The sequence below is a fragment of the Amborella trichopoda genome, chromosome 12 (assembly GCF_054954075.1).
Source record: "Amborella trichopoda isolate Santa Cruz 75 chromosome 12, AtrichopodaSantaCruz75HAP2 v2.0, whole genome shotgun sequence".
Lineage (NCBI taxonomy): Eukaryota > Viridiplantae > Streptophyta > Magnoliopsida > Amborellales > Amborellaceae > Amborella > Amborella trichopoda.
The window spans coordinates 42,513,800-42,532,618 of NC_142347.1; the positions used below are offsets into that span (position 1 = coordinate 42,513,800).

The 18,819-nt window shown below is 32.4% G+C and overlaps 1 protein-coding gene across 3 annotated transcripts; it reads left to right on the forward strand.

Annotated features, from left to right (window-relative positions):
- The first annotated feature begins 1,501 nt into the window (after window positions 1–1,501).
- Window positions 1,502–17,181, forward strand: LOC18435715 (TATA-box-binding protein 1). 3 transcript variants are annotated; one of them, XM_020668065.2, is made up of 10 exons: window positions 1,502–1,626; window positions 12,483–12,616; window positions 13,604–13,691; window positions 13,814–13,885; window positions 14,392–14,442; window positions 14,815–14,859; window positions 15,574–15,666; window positions 16,004–16,105; window positions 16,417–16,522; window positions 16,613–17,181. In XM_020668065.2, exons 2-10 carry the CDS (start codon window positions 12,534–12,536, stop codon window positions 16,657–16,659), a joined length of 687 nt encoding a protein of 228 aa, XP_020523724.1. In that variant the 5' UTR covers window positions 1,502–1,626; window positions 12,483–12,533; the 3' UTR covers window positions 16,660–17,181. The 3 variants fall into 3 exon arrangements, with proteins under 3 accessions (XP_020523724.1, XP_088708826.1, XP_088708825.1); XM_088852700.1 differs by lacking the exon at window positions 1,502–1,626 and adding an exon at window positions 3,013–3,133; XM_088852699.1 differs by lacking the exon at window positions 1,502–1,626 and adding an exon at window positions 7,913–7,991.
- The last annotated feature ends 1,638 nt before the right edge of the window (window positions 17,182–18,819 follow it).

Consider the following 18,819-nt stretch of genomic DNA (forward strand, 5'->3'; position numbering starts at 1 on the left):
CTTGAAAATCATCCAAATTTAACATGCACCAACAAAACATGAATTAAATGAGAAGCCACGAATTATTGTCAACTTTTTCAAAAAAAAAAAGAAAAAAAAAAGCAAGAAGCCAATGATTAACAGGTGAGGAGAAGAATAAAGAACGTAAAGCTTACCTGGAGAGAACTGAGAAAAACCAAGGCACACGTGTTTCTCTCTCTAACTCTCTCGATCTAGTCAGATTTCTCTCACTCTAACTCTCCCTAAAAATGGTCAGGTCCGACTGAAAATGAAAGAGTGGATCTCCTAATTTATAAGCCGTTGTCTTAAGTTCTAAAGATGATAGAAGGTTCTAAAGACAATATAATAGGAAGAGTTAAAAAATTAAAATAGGATTTAAATTTTAGAAAAATAAAATAGGATTTAAATTTTAGAACATTAAAGACCCAAATAACCCGGGATTTGGGCATTACAATTTAACTAAACCCAATTAATCTGGGACTTTAGACACGGATATTTGTTTTTTATTTTGAGAAAGATTTGTACAACTTTTATTCCTCGTTTAAACTTCATATTGATACTTCAAAGTTCAAAGAGCGAGAGAGAGTAAGTATTGCCCATATAAAAATAAATAAATAAAGGAATCCAAATTTTCTTTTGATTGGAAATGTACAGGCTAATGAAAACTTTAAAATCTACTTAAATTTTTCTCTTTTGAAATTTATGGAATAATCTTTTATGAATATCAAAATTCATAAAATATTTTTTTGTGTTTTTATTTTCCATTAGAAAATAAGGAAAAAATAAAATTAAAAGAAAGGAAGCAACACAAAATAAAACTAAAATTAACTTTAAAAGGTCTAAATATGCTTAAAGGGCAAAAAAAAAAAAAGATCTAAAATTAACTTTTTCTCCAGTGGTGGATAAGTGCCTTTTGCGGAAAAATCAATAAAAAATAAGGTGACGTGGTAACGAGATGAGAATCAAATTTCACACATTCTCAACAAAGAGACATGGCATCGTATAATTCATTAGGATTTGAAAAATATACAATCTTGATTTTCTTGAGTCCAATATCTATTAGGATATAACTAATCTTGTATAAACGCTGGATTTTCTTGATGCCCAGCGGTCATAAGATTTCCGCCTTCTCTCTTTAAACTTAATCTTGTATAAAATATCTTTATTGTACGTTTTTTTCTTGATTTTGCAACCTTCTTTCTCTCCTTTATTTGCTTACTCATCTTTCTCCCTCTGTTTCTCGAGTCTTTATTTCTCTCTCCACAGTCTTCATAACCTTCAGGAGAAAAGATCGTCTTCAATGGATGGTCCTTTCAACATAACAAGATTTTCGAGTTCGAGGAGGCCCTAACAGTCTCTTTCCTGATGATCGCAAAAAAAATAGCCCAAAAAATGGCTGGAAAAAGGCCGATGGATGTTTATATGCATTAGGAGGCTCTTCTGAAAGATTTAAAAGAAATAGATTCCGGCAAAGTGGAGCTTCTCTCGTATAGGGATGAGACTGAAAGTTCGCCTGAAAAAGTTTTCGGTGGTTCATGTGAAATATCGTTTGGGTCGAGAGTCGAGTCCATACCAGTTCTGGTCAGGTGTGAGACGGAGAGGAAAAAAGGGTCTTCTCGAGCACAGGTAAGTTTTACTCTACTCTCCTATTATTAAAAAAGTTTAGATTTACATCTTTTTTTTTTCTTTTCAAAGACATACTTCTTGTTAGATCTCCTCCTGTAAACTAGAGTTCTTGATTTTTCTAATTTTCCATAATTTTCTTTGTTTTACCTCTTTTTATCTAATTTTCTTGATATTTTTTTCAATTTTGTTTTACCACTTTTTATCTAATTTTGTTTATGTTTTTGTCAATTTTTTTATTTAGTATACCCCTTTGATTGGTGAACTGATCTGCTTCAACCAATCCAATTAGACCAATGTCCTCATTGGTTCGGTCACTTGTTCTACCCTAATAACACTAGTTCAAAAAAACTCATCTCGGCCAAGTTATTTGGCCGTTGGCCAAGGCGAGTAACTTGGCGAGTTTGAGTAGACTAAGTCACGTCACTTACAACAAAAAATAGGTTAAAATAATAATAATAAAAATATCTATTTATTCTCTATTTTTAACTTCTATATCTCATGAAATCCAAGAATTGAAAATATTATTGGTAAGCAAAAAGTCTATACAACCCTCTAAACCCCTTTGATCATAAATATTTTACCCAAACAAACATTAAAATGACACTCTATTGAAACTCCATCTCTCTATCTCTCTAAAACTCCATCTCTCTCTTCTTTTCTTGATGAGTTTACCAACCAAATCGTTTAGCTTGAGCTCGAACACGAGCACACCTTCTTAGAGAGAGATGGAGTTTTGAGAGAGAGACGATGGAATTTTAGAGAGAGAGATAGAGTCATTTCATAGGTTGTTGAGGTCAACAATATATAGTTTAGGGGGTTAAAAGATAGAAAAGATAGAGTCTTTTTGCTTACAAGTCATATTTTCAAATATTTTTAATTCTTGAGTCTGATAAGATTAAAAAGTTAAAAATAGGATATAATAGGATATTTTTCCAAAAAAAAATAGTAATTTTTAAAAATAGTTAGAAATAAGAAAAATAAAATAAGTAATAAATAGAAAGTATTGGAAGACAAAAATGATGAAAAATATCTAAAATATATAGTTCAATAGAAATTTGGATTTAAATTTTGAATATTTAAATAATATGAAAGTTCTCAAATCATATTAAAAACTACCAAAATCATCTAAAAACTTATATCTAATGTCCGCGTCTAAAGTCCCCAATTAAAAAATAAATGTCCGCGTCTAAAGTCCCCAATTAATTGGGTCTGGTTAAATTGTAAGGCCGAAATCCCGGTTTATTTGGGTCTTTAATTTTCTAAAATTTAAATCCTATTTTAATTTTCAAACATTTAAATCCTACTTTAATTTTGTAACTCTTCCTATTATATTGTCTTTAGAGCCTTCAATTATCTTTAGAACTGAGACAACGGCTTATAAATTAGGAGATCCGCTCCTTCATTTTCAGCGGACCTTTTGAGGGAGAATTGGAGAGAGAAAGAGAAACAAAACAGAGTAATTCGAAAGAGAGATACGTGTGCCCTGGTTTTTTTCAGTTCTCTTTAGGTAAGCTTGCAGCTATATCTTTAGATTCTTTTCTTCTTAATTCTCCGCTTCACCTGTTAATCATTGGCTACTTGTTTTTTTCTTTTTTCTTGAAAAAGTTGACAATAATTCTTTGCTTCTCATTTAATTCATGTTTTTGTTGGTGATTGTTAAATATGGATGATTTTCAAGAGAGAAATTGTATGAAATTTTAAGTTTTAGATGGAGAATTATCTCATAGTTTTTAGAGAGAGAAGCTATCTCAAAATTCAAATTTTAGATAGAGATTTTTAATAAATTTCAGAGAAAAAAACCATCTGAAAATTGAACTTTTTATTGACAAAAAAAATCTTTGGTGAGAAAAAATATTAATAAATATTTTAGAGAGAGAACTAAATCAAATTTTAAGTATTATAGAGAAACTATTTAAAACAATTTAGACACACAAACCTTCTCAAAAATTTTAGAATGAGAAACTATCACAATTTTTTAATTTTAAAAAATAGAGAATATCTAAAAGTTCAAAATTTATACATGAGGGTATTTACAGAGACAGAGTAGTTTTTTAAACAGAGCATTTCTTTAAAGATAGTTTCGAGCCACCTTGTAGTGCAAGAGGGAGCGCGTGATGGAAGCCTATGAGTTATGACAGAGAGATGAAAGAGAAACTCTTGCAGAGAGAGAGAGAGAGAGAGAGGGATGGTGGAAACTCCATTTGTATCATTACTGTTTAAAAAATTGAAAAGAAAACCAAAACCAAAACCAACTTCCCGATAATCACTACTCCTATAAATCTATTTCAAACAATTTCATTACTCAATTTAAATCTCTTTCATGCCACCTTAGACGGTCATGGCCTGACTAGGTATATCAGTATTTTAAAACTCGGCGATTTTTTATCTAGATCATCGATTCATATGGAAATAAGTAGGACCGAACTAGCCCATCTAGCCGGGACTGAACTAGTTCGAAGAGGATATATACTTTATAGGTCCCGTCCCGTCCTACCTAAAGCCCCCCTTATATAATTTTTTTTTTTTTAAAAAAAAATTATTTTATATTTTCTTAAATCTTTCAAAATTTCTTTTCTTTTTTTTTATCTCATTTATTTTAATATTTTCTAGATCACTAGAAAGCGAATATTTGGACTAATCCGAGTTTGAATCATTGGGGTGAGATAAGGAATTTTTACTTTGTGTATACTTTCAATTTATTATGGACGTAAACGTTTGGATGGGGAAGAAAGCGGATAGGATATTTATCTTTGGGGTTAGCCCACTAGCTCATATGGACATATGAGTCTAACGGCCCTGATTGAATCTGGGTCGATCTGACAATCACAGATGTCGGGTAGTTTTTGAATTTTATTTATTTTTCTATAAATCCAAATCACTTGAAACTTTAACGCGTGTTTATCAAAAATAGATGAATCTTCGAAAAATATCAAAAAAATATTATACATGAAATAAATTGACCAAAATACCCTCAAAATGCTTCGGGGGTATTTTGGTCATCTTGTTTTTCACGAATAAGTTTTTTTATATATTTTTATTAGGTGCGCCTTGATGAAAAAAAAATATATCTAAAATTTCAAGTGATTTGAATTTGTGGAAAAATAAATAAAATTCAAGCTACCAGACATCCATGATCGTCAGATCGGTCTAGATTCAATCTGAACCGTTGGGTTCATATGATCATATGAGCTAGTGGGATAATCCCAGCTTTTTCCTTTATGTTCCAAGATTTTTTAAAAACTTTATAATTAAAGTGCTCAAGAATCAATCTAAAAAAGCTATCTGAAAGACCCTGCAATTAATCATCTGGACCAGGGAAAGGGCGTCCTTCTTATACTATAGAAGTATAAATAAAAACTGGTCATAAGGTATTTTAAATGATTAATTTTTTTTATAAATAAAAATATTACCATTTATATTTAAATATTCTTTAAAATTAGGAAAATGATTTGTCAATAAACTTTAATCATGAAAATTTCATGGTAAATTTCATTCTATCTTTATATTTCTAAAGCCTATTAAAAATAAAGTAAAATGAGTCAAGAATGATACAAAATTCAGAAATTAAATTCTAGAAATTAGTTATAAAATATTTTTAAAGCATAAAATTTGTACTTACAGTTTTAAATTCTTAAAATTTATATTAAACAAAGGAATTTGGTTTCCTGTTTTGTAGTAATGGAAAAATTAATTATTAACATTATTTAAAAGTGTAATAAGTATTACACTAATTTTTATTATTTATTTTATAGTTTTGCTAATTTTTAATTTTTAAATAATATTTTGTAATTGTTTTTGGATTTTTGGACAATTTTGGAGATGCAAGCCGTCCGAGTGGACTCGACCGAGTAACTCGGCTCCGGCCACAAGTTCAGTCCAGAGCCCGAGCCAAGTTTTAGAACATGGATCATTATTGGTTTAGGTGTATTATTGTGGGTTAATTTCCTTTTGGCTCCCAACCATCTGATCTTTGATCAAACAACTATGTTCTCCATACACAGCGAGATTATATGGGTTCTATGGGTATGGGAGTTTTGAACCCATGTAAAAGTTTTTCATTTATTATTTCATAGAAATACATAATGAACAAATGGTGAGAATTTCAATTTGTTATTATGTGAGAAATTTTCATTTATTATTTCATTTGTTTAGTTCAAGTATTTCAATATGTGAAAGCTCACACTACTCAAATTCATGGAAGGGATCTCATATAAGCAATCATGAACTGCAGTTAAAGGTTGTTAGCCAGTATCAGTGCTAGAAGATCGCCTCGGTGAAGGGACCCAGCCCTTGGACAAAGTTACTCGGTTGAGAACTCGACCGAGTCTTGTACTTAGCCAAAATGCTTTAGAAAAATTAAAAATATATATAGAAATAAAACAATATTTTAGAATAAAATAAAATTAAAAGTAATATGAACAATGTCAGATATATTTCAAAAAGGAATGAGAAATAGATTAAAAACCTGATTTATAGTTAGAGACATTTTAAAAAAAAAGCTTAAAAAAGAAAATGTAAATCTAGGAGTTTTGGAAAAAAAACATTCACCAATCGATGCCAAAAATATTCAAATCATATACAAACAATTTATACAACTCTATACAACACACTCATACTTCTTACAACTTTTTAGATTTTTAAATTTTTTTTATGTACACCAAGTTGTACACGCAACTTGTGATAACTCAACCTTGCCTTAATTTTTGGTTTTTTTTTTTTTTGGGGTGGGGTATTTCGTCCTGCACTTAAATGTGGATGTCTCGAGGGCATTTCAAGGTGCTTTTGCACTTAAATGTGGATGTCACGAGGGCATTACATTGTGCTTTTGGGCTTGTGTTACTATCCACATTGTCGCATAAACAATAGGAAAAGTATAGAATGAGACCATTTACTTTTAGTACAAGATTGTGAAAATTAATCTTGACCATTGGACGTGAAATTGGGTGGTTGCAATTATTCTATTGACCTAGCTGAAACGTTAAAAGAATTTTTCTCGAACTTTGTGATACACTGAAGCTATCAAATTTCACTTTGGATAGTTGTAAATAAATGTGACTACCTTCTACCAAAAGTAAATGGTCTCATTGTATACAATCCCTAAACAATATTACGTGGTTCGCTTTACAGAAGTGATTAAAGCAAAATTTGTCAAAAAAATTATGTTTTGACCATAACTTTCAAATTGTGTTTTAGAATTAAGTGATTCTTGGATCATTTGAAGTCTTAGGATGTCACCTATCTTAAAATCAAATTTTTATAGATTTTTAATATTTATATAGGATTTTTCTATGAATTTCCTAAACTTGTTTTTGTAGATTTTAGAAATTTTACTAGCGTAAACGATATATTTATGTACATCAAAAGAAATATTGGGTTTACGGCCCTCTCTCACCTTGAAGTTTGAAGTATTAACATAAAGGAAATGATTATATGTGGCCTAACAACATATAAGTTATGTGTGACCCTACTTATTAGCCGTTCGTTCTAAATTGAACGGTTACGACTATTAATACCACAATGTCACGTCAAACATTATTTTATTTTTATTTTTTTTCCACAACAGTTTTTGATAAAATTTTAGGCACCCCATCAAAAAATTAGGGCGAGGCTAAAAAAATTTAAAATTTTTTATGTAAAAATAAATGACTTAAATGCCCCTTCAATTTTCAGAGTTATTTTTGGTAATTTTTCATCCCCAAAATATTTTGTTAATATTTTTGTCATGTGTGCCCTTGTTAGATCTATGGATTCCTCAAATTTTGCTTCAAAATTATTTATATAATAAAAATAAAAAATAAAACATTATAAGCCGTCAGATCAAGATCTAACAGTTAAGTACTGGCTTGTGACAATGTGACTTAAGCCATCTCGGCCATTTATTCAGATCTGATGGCTGAGACAGGGGTAACACATACTTTTTTTTTCTCTCTCTCTCTCTCTCTCTCTATATATATATATATAGGTGGGCCTTCCCTTAATATAAACTTACGAAAAACAGAATGAAAACATCCTAAAGCCTTGATCGATTGGGTAAACCCTATATCCTTGATTGATTGGGACTTTGGTTTTCTTTCACGATAAAGCTTTTGTCCAAAAATCTTATCTAAATCAAGAAGAAATAATTGCATCCTAAAATCCCGGATCAATGGTTAAACTAAACCCTGTGTCCTGGATTGATTGGGTCTTCAATATTCTGATAAAGCCTAATAAATTCCTTAGAACTGAAAACAACCACTTATAAATTAAGACATATTACCCTTCATTTTCTTTCACCTGACCGTTTTGAGGGAGAGTTAGAGAGAGAACGAGAACGAAAGAAGTAAGTTGAAGGAGAGAAATATGTGCCCTGGTTTTCATCTGTGGAGGTAAAGCCTTTTGTTTTCTTTTTTTTTTTGGTGATTTCAGTATTTTCTTCTAACTTCTTCCCTTCATCTGTTAATTCTTGGTGGTGTTTCTTTTTTTTTTTTTCCTTTGAGAAAGTTGACAATTGTTGTTGGCTTCTTAGTTGGTTCATCTTTTTTGTTGGTGCTTGTTAAATATGGATCATTTTTATTCCATGCATTTCAGGCTTTAGGGTCTCATACTCTCATTTACTTTTATACAGTCGACAACTGTTTAAGTCTTTCAGATCTTCATTTTTATACAGTCTACAACTGTTAGTCTTTCAGATCTTTCTCAAGTTATGCATTACAATTTTAGAGTATCATCAAGTTTAGATTCTTTTAGACGCATTTTATATGTAGTTGTTCTTTTCATTTTTTTTTGTTAATTTTTTCCTTTACAAAAGGTGAAAAAGTTTGTCAATTTCAATGTTCAATACCAAGACTCAAGGACGTGACCTGAGCCGAGTAACTCGGGCCAAGTCAAAGTCTCTCGAACTGAGTCAGGCAGGGTCCTGATCAAGCCAAAACATTATAAAAAATATAAAAAAGCCCTAAAAATAGAAAAAATTATATGAAAAGTAAAATTAAACAAAACAAATCTAAAAGTAGTGAAAAAGTATATTTTGAAAAGTCAATTTCTGATGGGGGATTTTAGTAATAATATAAAAAAGCAAAAAAAATGTAAATATAAGTATCCATGGACAGAGCACTTTCTATTCTTTGCTAAAATGATACAAATTTTTTTTTTGGATTTTTTATAATTTTTCTTTTTGTTTTTTTTTTTTCAATCCCTTGGTTGACCACCCAACTCGAGGATACTCGGGCTCGCAAGAGCGGCGGGGAATCGGAGTTGGCTCGCCCGAATAATCAAACATTAGTTAATTTATTCGAACCATAGGTAACCATGTAAAAAGATTATAGAATGGATTGTCTGGTTCTTTCAAGTTTGTTTCTCTCTCTGGCCTTCTGATTAGGCCATCACGTTTCACTTCCTAGAATAGAAGAATTCCCCAATTTTACAAATGAAGTTCAGGTGCTATAGCGTTTTTTTGTTTTTTTTTATCAGTAAAATTCAGATTATTGTTTTTTTTTTTTTTTTCTATTTTGATCAGTGAAATTCAGGCATTTAATATACAAGAAAATACGTTAGTGAGGGGTATAGTTTCTTTCAGTGTAATGAGACTCGGTTGAGTCACTAGGTCTAGCCTTATGGGAGTGGCCAAGTTACGCCGAGCTTTTTATACTTAATTGGGACCATATAAAGAATTAAAAAAGTTTAAAAAATAGGGAAAATTAAACGAATACTATATCTATATATATATATAGAAAAACACTACGCGATGTCTATAAGTGAAAATGAATAGTGATTTCGCTTATCCTATTATCGTCCAAAGTTAATCGCACGGTCATAATTATCTGCTAGTATTTCATTTTTCATTTTTTTTTTTTCAAATCGGAATAACTTGAAATTTGGAGCCTGTATTCATAAAAAATATAATAATCTTCAAAAAATATATAAAAAAAATATTTTACAAAAAAACAATTGACCAAACTACCCTCGAAATGTTTCAGGGGTATTTTGATCAATTTTGTTTTTGGGGATAATTTTTTTATATTTTTACTAGATCCTTCTCAGTAAGATGTATATATCTTCCAAATTTCAGGTCATTCTGATTTGTAGAAAAACAATTAAAAATAAAATATTACCGGACAATCGTGACCGCCCGATAAAATTTAGACGGTGATGAGAGTAGGCGAAATCACTATTCATTTGATTTTAGACCGATCTGACGATCATGGATGTCTGGTAGTGTTTGAATTTTAGTTTTTTTTTCTACAAATTCAAATCACTAGAAATTTTAGACGTGTATTCATAATGAATTTTTGAAAAATATCAAAAAAATATTTTGCATAAAATAAATTGACCAAAGTACACCTGAAAAGTTTCAAAGGGTATTTTAGTCTTTTTTTTCTTCCCGAATAATTTTTTATATTTTGTTTAGGTGCGCCTTGATGAGAAAAAAAATTTTAAGTGTTTTCGATTTGTAGAAAAATAAAATAAAATTCCAGAACTATCGGACATATGTGATCGTCAGATCGGCCTAAATTCAATCTAGGCCATTGGGCTTATATGTTCATATAAGCTAGTGGGCTAATCACATATTTTCCCATATATATATATATGTATATATATAATTTGGATGTTGTTGGAAAAGATTGTTGAGTTTTTTGTTTTTTTTTTCAATTTTTTTTTGCATTTTTTAAGTGTCCACAACTATTAATCACTCAAATTTTATAGTTTTTTTTCTTTTCTTTTTTTTGGATTTCTTAAATGTCCACAACTATTTATCAAATTTTTTTAGATCTTTTTTTCTTTTTCTTTTTTAAGCTTATTTGGACCTTTTAAAGTTACTTTTAGTTTTATTTTACGTTGCTTCCTTTATTTATTTTTATATTTTTCGTTATTTTCTAATGGAAAATAAAAACACAAAAAATGGAACTTTAATTTTTGCAAAATAAAATCCCAGGTTATTTGGGTCTTTAATCTTCTAAAATTTAAATCCTATTTTAATTTTCTGAAATTTAAATCTTATTTTAATTTTCTAATATTTAAATCCTATTTTAATTTTTTAACTCTTCCTCTTCCAAATTTTATTGTCTTTAGAACATTCTATTATCTTTAGAACTTAAGACAGCGGCTTATAAATTAGGAGATCCACTCTTTCATTTTCAGCAGACTATTTTGAGGGAGAGTTGGAGAGAGAAAGAGAAGAAATCTGAGTAATTCGAGAGAGAGAGAGAGAGAGAGAGAGAAATACGTGTGCCCTGGTTTTTTTCAGTTCTCTCTAGGTAAGGTTGCAGCAATGTGTTTAGTTTCTTTTCTTCTTAATTCTTCGCTTGACCTGTTAATCCTTGGCTTCTTTTTTTTTCTTAAAAAAGTTGACAGCAATTCTTGGCTTCTCATTTAGTTCATGTTTTTGTTGGTTCTTGTTAAATATGGATGATTTTCAAGAGAGAAATTGTATTAAATTTCAAGCTTTAGATGGAGAATTATCTCATAGCTTTTAGAGAGAATCTATCTTAAAATTTTTAGAGAAAGAAACTAACTCAAAATTCAAATTTTAGAGGGAGATTTCTCAAAAATTTCAGAGAGAAAAACAATTTGAAAATTGAATTTTTTAATAGAGAAAAGAATATTTAGAGAGGGAAATTATTAATAAATATTTTAAAGAGAGAACTAAATTAAATTTTAAGTTTTACAGAAAAACTATTTCAAAAAATTTAGACACTGAAACCATCTAAAAAAGTTTAAAGGGAGAAACTATCTCAATTTTTACATTTTCAGAAACAGAAAATATCTCAAATTCCAATATTTATACATGGGTATTTAGTCTTAAAAAAATTACCAATATAACTTTCTATGCTATTATATCGCAGCTTGTTTAGAGAGAATAAGTCTTTTTTTTTTTTAATGTTGAACAACATGTTTCTATCTTGAGAGAGAGAGAGAGAGAGTAGTGTTTTAAACAGATTAAGGTATACTAGTGTTTTAAAACTAGGCGATTTTTTATCTATATCATCGATTGAGATGGGAATTAGGTAGGACAGAACTAGGCAATTTTTGGAGTTGCGAGCTGAGTTCGAGTGGACTCGGCCGAGTAATTCGGCTCCGGCCACAAGTTAGGTCCGGGCCCGAGCCAAGTTTTAGAGCGCAGATCATTGTTGGTTAAGGTGTATTGTTGTGGGTTAATTTCCTCTTGGTTCTCAACCATCTGATCTTTGAAAAAACAACTATTGTTCTCCACAGGAACATAGAGATTATATAGGTATGGGAGTTCTGAACTGAACCCATTAAAGGGACATCTCAATCAAGTGTTCTTGAAGGAACAGTTCTCAACTAATGAATCGGTTATATGTAGATATGTTTGCACCATAGGGATGTGAGTTCAAATTATATGTATTAGAGATTGGACGAAGATGAAGTTAATACAGAGATGACATGGTAAAAGAGTCTCCATGACGTTAAGGGAAATGCCCTGATACCTTAATATTCTGTTTACTTGATTGCCAAATGATAAAGGGAAACTTTTCTTATTTTTTGATATGCATGTTTCTTGTCATATAAGGAAACCAAAAATAGTCTAATCAATATTTACCATCTTAGGTTGTTCAAAAGTTAGTTCTGATAAGCAGCCCTTCTGACTTTATGTGAGTGTATCTTAGTTGTTGTCATTGGCATTAGCTTTACCTGAGTTTAAAGGTGTTAGTGCCATAGTTTGCTTTGAATTTCAAACAATTCCATGCGTTTTATCCATTGAAATGAGGGATTATTTCTAGAGTCATTTGAAAAAGAATAATTTCTTTTCTATGTTGTTCCATTGGTTTGAATAAGCCTGTCAGAATAACATACCTGTGACAAATCTTTGAAACTTACAATCTGTTAATCTTTTTTTGCTGGTTCTTTTTTTTCAGGTCTGAAAAAAGGAGCTTTCTATTGGTGTCAGATTTTGGAAGTTTATTTGTATGACAATGGATTGTAATATTGTGGAGGAAGAACAACTTGTGGATCACTCTTGGCGCCCTCTTGGTTTAGAACCCACCATTCAGTACGTCTCTGCCTTCGACGTCTTTACTCCTGTTTAGACTCCAATCTGATAGGACACTGTTGTCTCAATGGCATTCTTATTCTCTATGCTAGCTCAAGGTGTTCGTGTGCTTAGTTAGCAGCGCTTTTGTCATTAGGTTGCAGCAATGTTTGTAAGTCAGACTCGGGCTCCAACTCTCCAAGGGGCCTGAGCTAGAGTCACACCTATCCGAATACTCCAAGTCCGACAGGAAATAGTTGTATAATTTGATAGAGTTTTTCAAAAGAGTTTTAGTCCAAGTTACCCATTTTTATAGTCTATCAGTCTCCCTTGCAGCCAATACTTCAATGGACTTGAGTTATGTACTTTTCAACTAATGTTCCTATACGATTTATGTTGCATCCTGAAAGGTAATAAAGAACTGGGAAAGTATACAATGCATCTACCTTTGGTATGAAAAGATCACAATTGCCTATAACTGACAAATGCGAAATCAGGTGGCCGGAGGTGTGCCATTGCCATTACTCAAAGTCGGAGAAAATTTTCTCGGGCTTTGTGTGAAGAAATTAAATACCCCCAGCTGTCCTATTTCACATATATCGGCTAAGACAAGTTGTGACCTGCTTGTACCAAAGGTAAACGGTCATATAGTGTACAATCCCTAAATAAACAATTATAAACAGTTAATGCAATGTACTTAGGTTGGTTTGTGAGTATGATTACATCGTAAATGTTTTTCATTATACTTCCCAATTCATTTGGTTGTTGGAAATTTTATTTCCTTTTTCTTTTATTTCTTTTTCATAAGGGAGTATCTATAAGTTGGATCCTTAGTTGATTAAATTAATACCTAGTTAAAGGACAAATATCTCAGAGTGGAACTCAATGTACTTTATCCATTTTAACACCTACTTGTGATCTTCTTGGTTCTTTATTGAGTTGAAATGTGCACTTAAATTTGTAAGAAATAAATCTTCTAAATGGATGCGTATTTAATTTCAAATATAGGAATGTCGTCGCATTACTGAATTTGGATTGCAAGTTGGACCTTAAGGCCATAGCATTGCGGGCCCGCAATGCTGAGTACAATTCCAAGGTATGTAAAGTGATCCATTAGTGATTTAATTTTTTAGGTCCTCGAAGCTCTGTGCCTACTAATACCTGAGTTGTTGTCAAGCGCTTCCTTTTTCATAAGTTTTATGTTCTTGTGCTTGTCAGCATTTTGCAGCATGTATCATGCGAATACGAGAGCCGAAAACCACAGCATTAATATTCGCTTCTGGGAAAATGGTGAGTTTGATATTCTATTTCTTTCTTTTTATTTATATGAATAAGTGCTAAACGGGCGATCATGGCACCTTGCCACTTATAATACTGTACCCTGAGACTTCCTGCTATTTGTTTTGTTTTAACCAATATTTGTAATTATGAGAGGTGCTTTTGTTATTCAAGATGAATGTTTACTAGCTAAAGTCAACTGATATTGTGATTCTTTCTTTTAACTTTGGCTGCTTATTCACCCAAAAAAAAAATTATCCTTAGAATAGGATGATATCAGTAATGGGCAAGTTGAACTTTATGCTTGTACTGCATTAGTTTCTAATAAAATGTTGAAATAGAAAGTGCTTTGCTTGTCAAGATCCATTAGTGAGAAGGTTGGAGTTTTTATTGAAATTAGTATAGAACTTTCGAGTTTGAGAGCTCTGAAATTCAATTAATGGTTACCGCTATCTCCCTTTTAAGATTTTTCTTGCCCTTCAATCTCACTACATCAATTTTTTTTGATGAATATTCAGGTGTGCACAGGAGCGAAGAGTGAAGGAGACTCCAAGGTTGCAGCAAGGAAGGCAAGTACCATAGATCATAATGGGGATTTGATGTATTTATTTTACCTACTTTTATGGGAATAGTTTCCAGCAGTGATTAAAAATCATTGAATTGGACCCTTCTGGGTGATGGGTCTGAATGAGTAACCCACCAACAACTTGGCGATTCCGGTTGAGCCTAGAGATTTCCTCTATATCTTTTATTGAGAGTCAACTGCATTGAGTAGTCTAACTCAGCTGAGTTCAGACTCTGACTGGGGCTAAGGACCTTAGCAAGTCCCAGCCCGAGTCAGGTTTCAAACACTGCTTTATATTCTTGCTGTTTATTAGAGGTGTCTATTTCAATCTCTGTCAAAATGAAAGCTGAGACACCTGTATTCTTCCTTCTTGCAGTTCACTCGAATCCTCCAAAAGATGGGTTTTCCCGTTCATTTCAAGGTATTACTTGTTCCACGCCATTGATATTGCCATATTTTTTCCATGTAAAAATATAAAAAGTTTCCTGTGAGCCCACACAACTTATGTAAATCCAAACTTTGAAATTCTGAAATATTTTAATGCTTTTCTTTTTGCATAATTGACTACAAGTGCCATAATTCTTTTTAAAATGGGTGTAGTTAGCACAAGGTTGTGGCTTTATGATATTCAGCAAAGCAGCACGTCAGAAGCCCTTCGAAAAATGCAGATCTAGTGCCACAAACCTTTATGACAGTCTAAAATATATATCTGCCTCTTGTTATGAAATTTGAAGCTCTAAAAATGATGTAGATTGACGGATTTATGAATACTTAAAAATGGGTAGTCTAGATAGTGTGCTAGAAGATACATAGCTGTTAGAGTTTGTGTTCCATTTTTAACATATTCATAATTGTTAAGGTCAAGGTGAGCAGTTTGAGGGTTTTTTTTGGCACCAAAACTGTATTTCCAACGAGATATGAGCTACAACTTTAAAAAGCCTCGGTCTTACATGATATTTTCCCTTCAAAAAATGCATGTTACTTGAATTAAGGTAAAATTGGCACAAAGAAATGGTTTAGGGTCTTTGTTGTTGCAAATTTCTAGAGAACCTGCATGAGTTTGTGAGGGGTTCCAGACAATAATTCAATATAGGAATCCTTTGATTAAGTTATTGATGTTTATGGTGCATCCCAGGACTTCAAAATTCAGAATATTGTTGGATCCTGCGATGTCAAATTCCCCATCAAGCTCGAGAGGCTTTGCCATTTTCATGATGGTTTCTCACGGGTATGGTCACTCATTTCTTTAAATTTGAATTCAATGGATTTTGGAAAAATTATGTTTCATTGGTTCATCATCGTTGATACGGTGGACAATGATGATGATAGTTGAATGGTGGGACCCACCTTCTTCATCACCAACCATCCTTTTCATTGGGTGGTGGTGACCCAACGGCCATGGTTTTCCACAGCCATTGGATTGTAGTATAATTGTGGTTTTCCATAGCCATTGAATTGTAGTATAATTGGAAATTTGTCAAAAAGCCATTGTATAATTGGGTTTTTTAAGATATATATTCCATCCAAATGATCTTCAATTCTCCCATTTTGGTTTAATGATGCAGTATGAGCCAGAACTTTTCCCTGGTCTGATCTACCGGATGGCGCAACCAAAGTTAGTCATCCTCATATTTGCATCAGGCAAAATAGTCATTAGTGGAGCCAAGGTTTAACACATTTACCACCATTTTCTATTTTCTAGAGCATGTCATAATCCAAGGGAATATGGTGCCCAGTGCTCCATAAAGGCATTCACCATCCAATCTCAATGATGGACGGCATTAGATTAGCAGTAATTGTCCTGACAAGGGCATTCACCCAGGTGTGATAATCTTCACCGGCCGTCATCATGAATGGATGATGGTGCTCATTTGGAGTTCCATGCACCATACTCCATTTAAGTCCATTTCATTCTGGTACAGAGCAAAGGGAAAGGAAATGGGATCTAACTGTTGGTTTCCCATTGATAATTTTTCAGAGGCGGGAAGAGACTTATGCAGCTTTTGATAATATATATCCAGTCCTAGCCGAGTATAGAAGGGGTAAAAAAGTGACTAGCTTGAATCCAATTCAATTTAAGAGTGGTACGATTTTTGGTCTTTTTCTTCCCTATCATTTATTAACTCTCTAGGGAGAGCCAGACAGACTAAATTTCTTGTTGTTTGCATGTGTAGAGAGTAATGAAGTGCCGCCTCAGGGATATGTTTCAAGTCCTCACTGATTTTTGGAAGCCTCTACTTCGACCTGCAAATTTGTTGAAGCCAAGAAATTTTGATTAGATGACTCTGATTTAGGAAGGCTCCACTTCAAGTTGCAAATTTTTTAATCCAATGAATTTTGAATAGTTGAATCCCCATTGAAACTGGAACTGGAGCTCTTGGGTGGTTCAAATTCAATTATTCTTTCATGACTTTAAAGCAGCTAACACATTCTCGGTTCTCTAATTTTTTTATTTTCTGTTGTGTTGTATTAAGAATCAATAGTGAGAATCAAAGGCTATTGCCAGCCCTCTATTGGTTTTTTGGATGTTGATATGTCACTTTTGATATATGATGTCACTTTTTTATCCCCTTCAAAGCTCTCTCTATTCAAGTTAACAAGCTTATGCTACATGTACAGAAGCCTGTTGGCTAAAATATAAAGTCAAGAGGAATTTTTTTAGGCTGAAATATTGCACATACTTTATTCAAGAAATAAACTGTTATAATAATGATAGCTCAACCTTCCCCATTTTTTGTGCAAATTCTTTCTTTTTGATTGGTTAAGAGATGAACATGTGATGCAAATTTTGGTGTTTAATAAACTCTTATAGCTTCGACAGGCTTGCTATGGTAAGAGCCCATGGACTTATATAACTTTCCTCCATTTTCATTACTGAAAAGCATGATGTATTAGTACGAGCCCACTTGTACGAGGAACCCATGGGCTCGTGCTACTGCCTTGAGAATATATGGTATATTCAGCCTCAATTTTGGCAGATTTTTTTTTTTGCTCCTAATTTAGTTACTGAATTGATGATTAGAAGTCTCAAAAATCATTGTGGTGCAAATGAGCAACTCAACCAGTTATTATAGGCTATTGTTTGAATGGCAGAACAAAATTATTGTGGTTTAGAAATTTTCTTATTTCATCTTTACAAGGGAATAATTCATTTTAAATCTAAAATAAAATGCTAGCAATAACAAGAAAGGGGCCTAAACGTATTTTGTTGTCCCCAACTAGGGTGGCGCTCCCGCTCCGGAATCCAGCTCCGGCGCTCCATGGCTGGGATCTCGTCCGGAACCCATTCCCAACTTTTTGGGAGCTCACTCCTATTTTTAGGATTCTCGATCCCATTCAGAACGGAGCTCGCTCTCGCTACCTCACGGATCTCGCTCCCACTGTCCAACGGAACATGTTCCCGAACAAAAATTTTAGAATCGCGATCCTTACATTCTCGGAACTCCATCCTTAGGGAGGATCCCACCATGAATAAAAACAGAGCCGCTCACTATTAAAACAGTAGGGTTATTAGCTAAAAAATGCGTAGAAATTGGGCCTCCAGGACTCAAAGCATCAATTCTAGCCCTAATTCCTGATGCGTAAGTTCTGGGTACTCCATTAAAAATATTAATTTGTTTTTCCTATCCTTTACAATGGTCTTTCATTTGAATTCCTATAAAAAACCAGTCAAGGCCAACTTTTATAACATACCTGAAGTCTCCTTGTATATTTAGGCTTTCATGGTTTCCCTGTAAAATTAACCGCTTCCCATTTGATTTTTTTAAGTCTTACTTGAGTTTTTCTAAAAAATAAAGGAGCTCTTTTGTCAAGGATATCACCAAGCTGCACAACCATGGAGTTGCCTACGATCCAATGAATAGTTTTTCATCGAAATTTTAGCCATTTTCATGGTTTGTTAGGCCTTTTGGAGATCGCCATGGAGGTCCCCAACCTGAAGTTTATATGCTCCAATCTGAATTTTATCACAATCTGAATTTTTTTTCTTGGATTTTTGTGAATGAATTTCTGATTTTGTTAAAAAATTTCTGTTGTTCTCTACTTTGAGAAGCTATAAAATTTAGCATAGATTTTTTTACCCTACAAGAATACCCCAAATCACCTAAAATATTCATTAACTTCAATAGGGGAATTTTGATGCATGTGGTGTTCTTTCTGTAATTTTGGTTGTTCAATATATTTTTATTAGCTTTTATGCAATTGTGCTTCATTTCTATGTTCATTAGGATATTTTATAGGTCAACCTTTAAAGCCCGTCTCATATATCTTACAGTCATGCACAGCTTCTTATGAGGTTAGTTTCATGGTTGATTTAAACATTCTCATGTAATGTGTTTCAATTAACACCATTTTGAAAAATAAATAACCTAATTTATAGTAT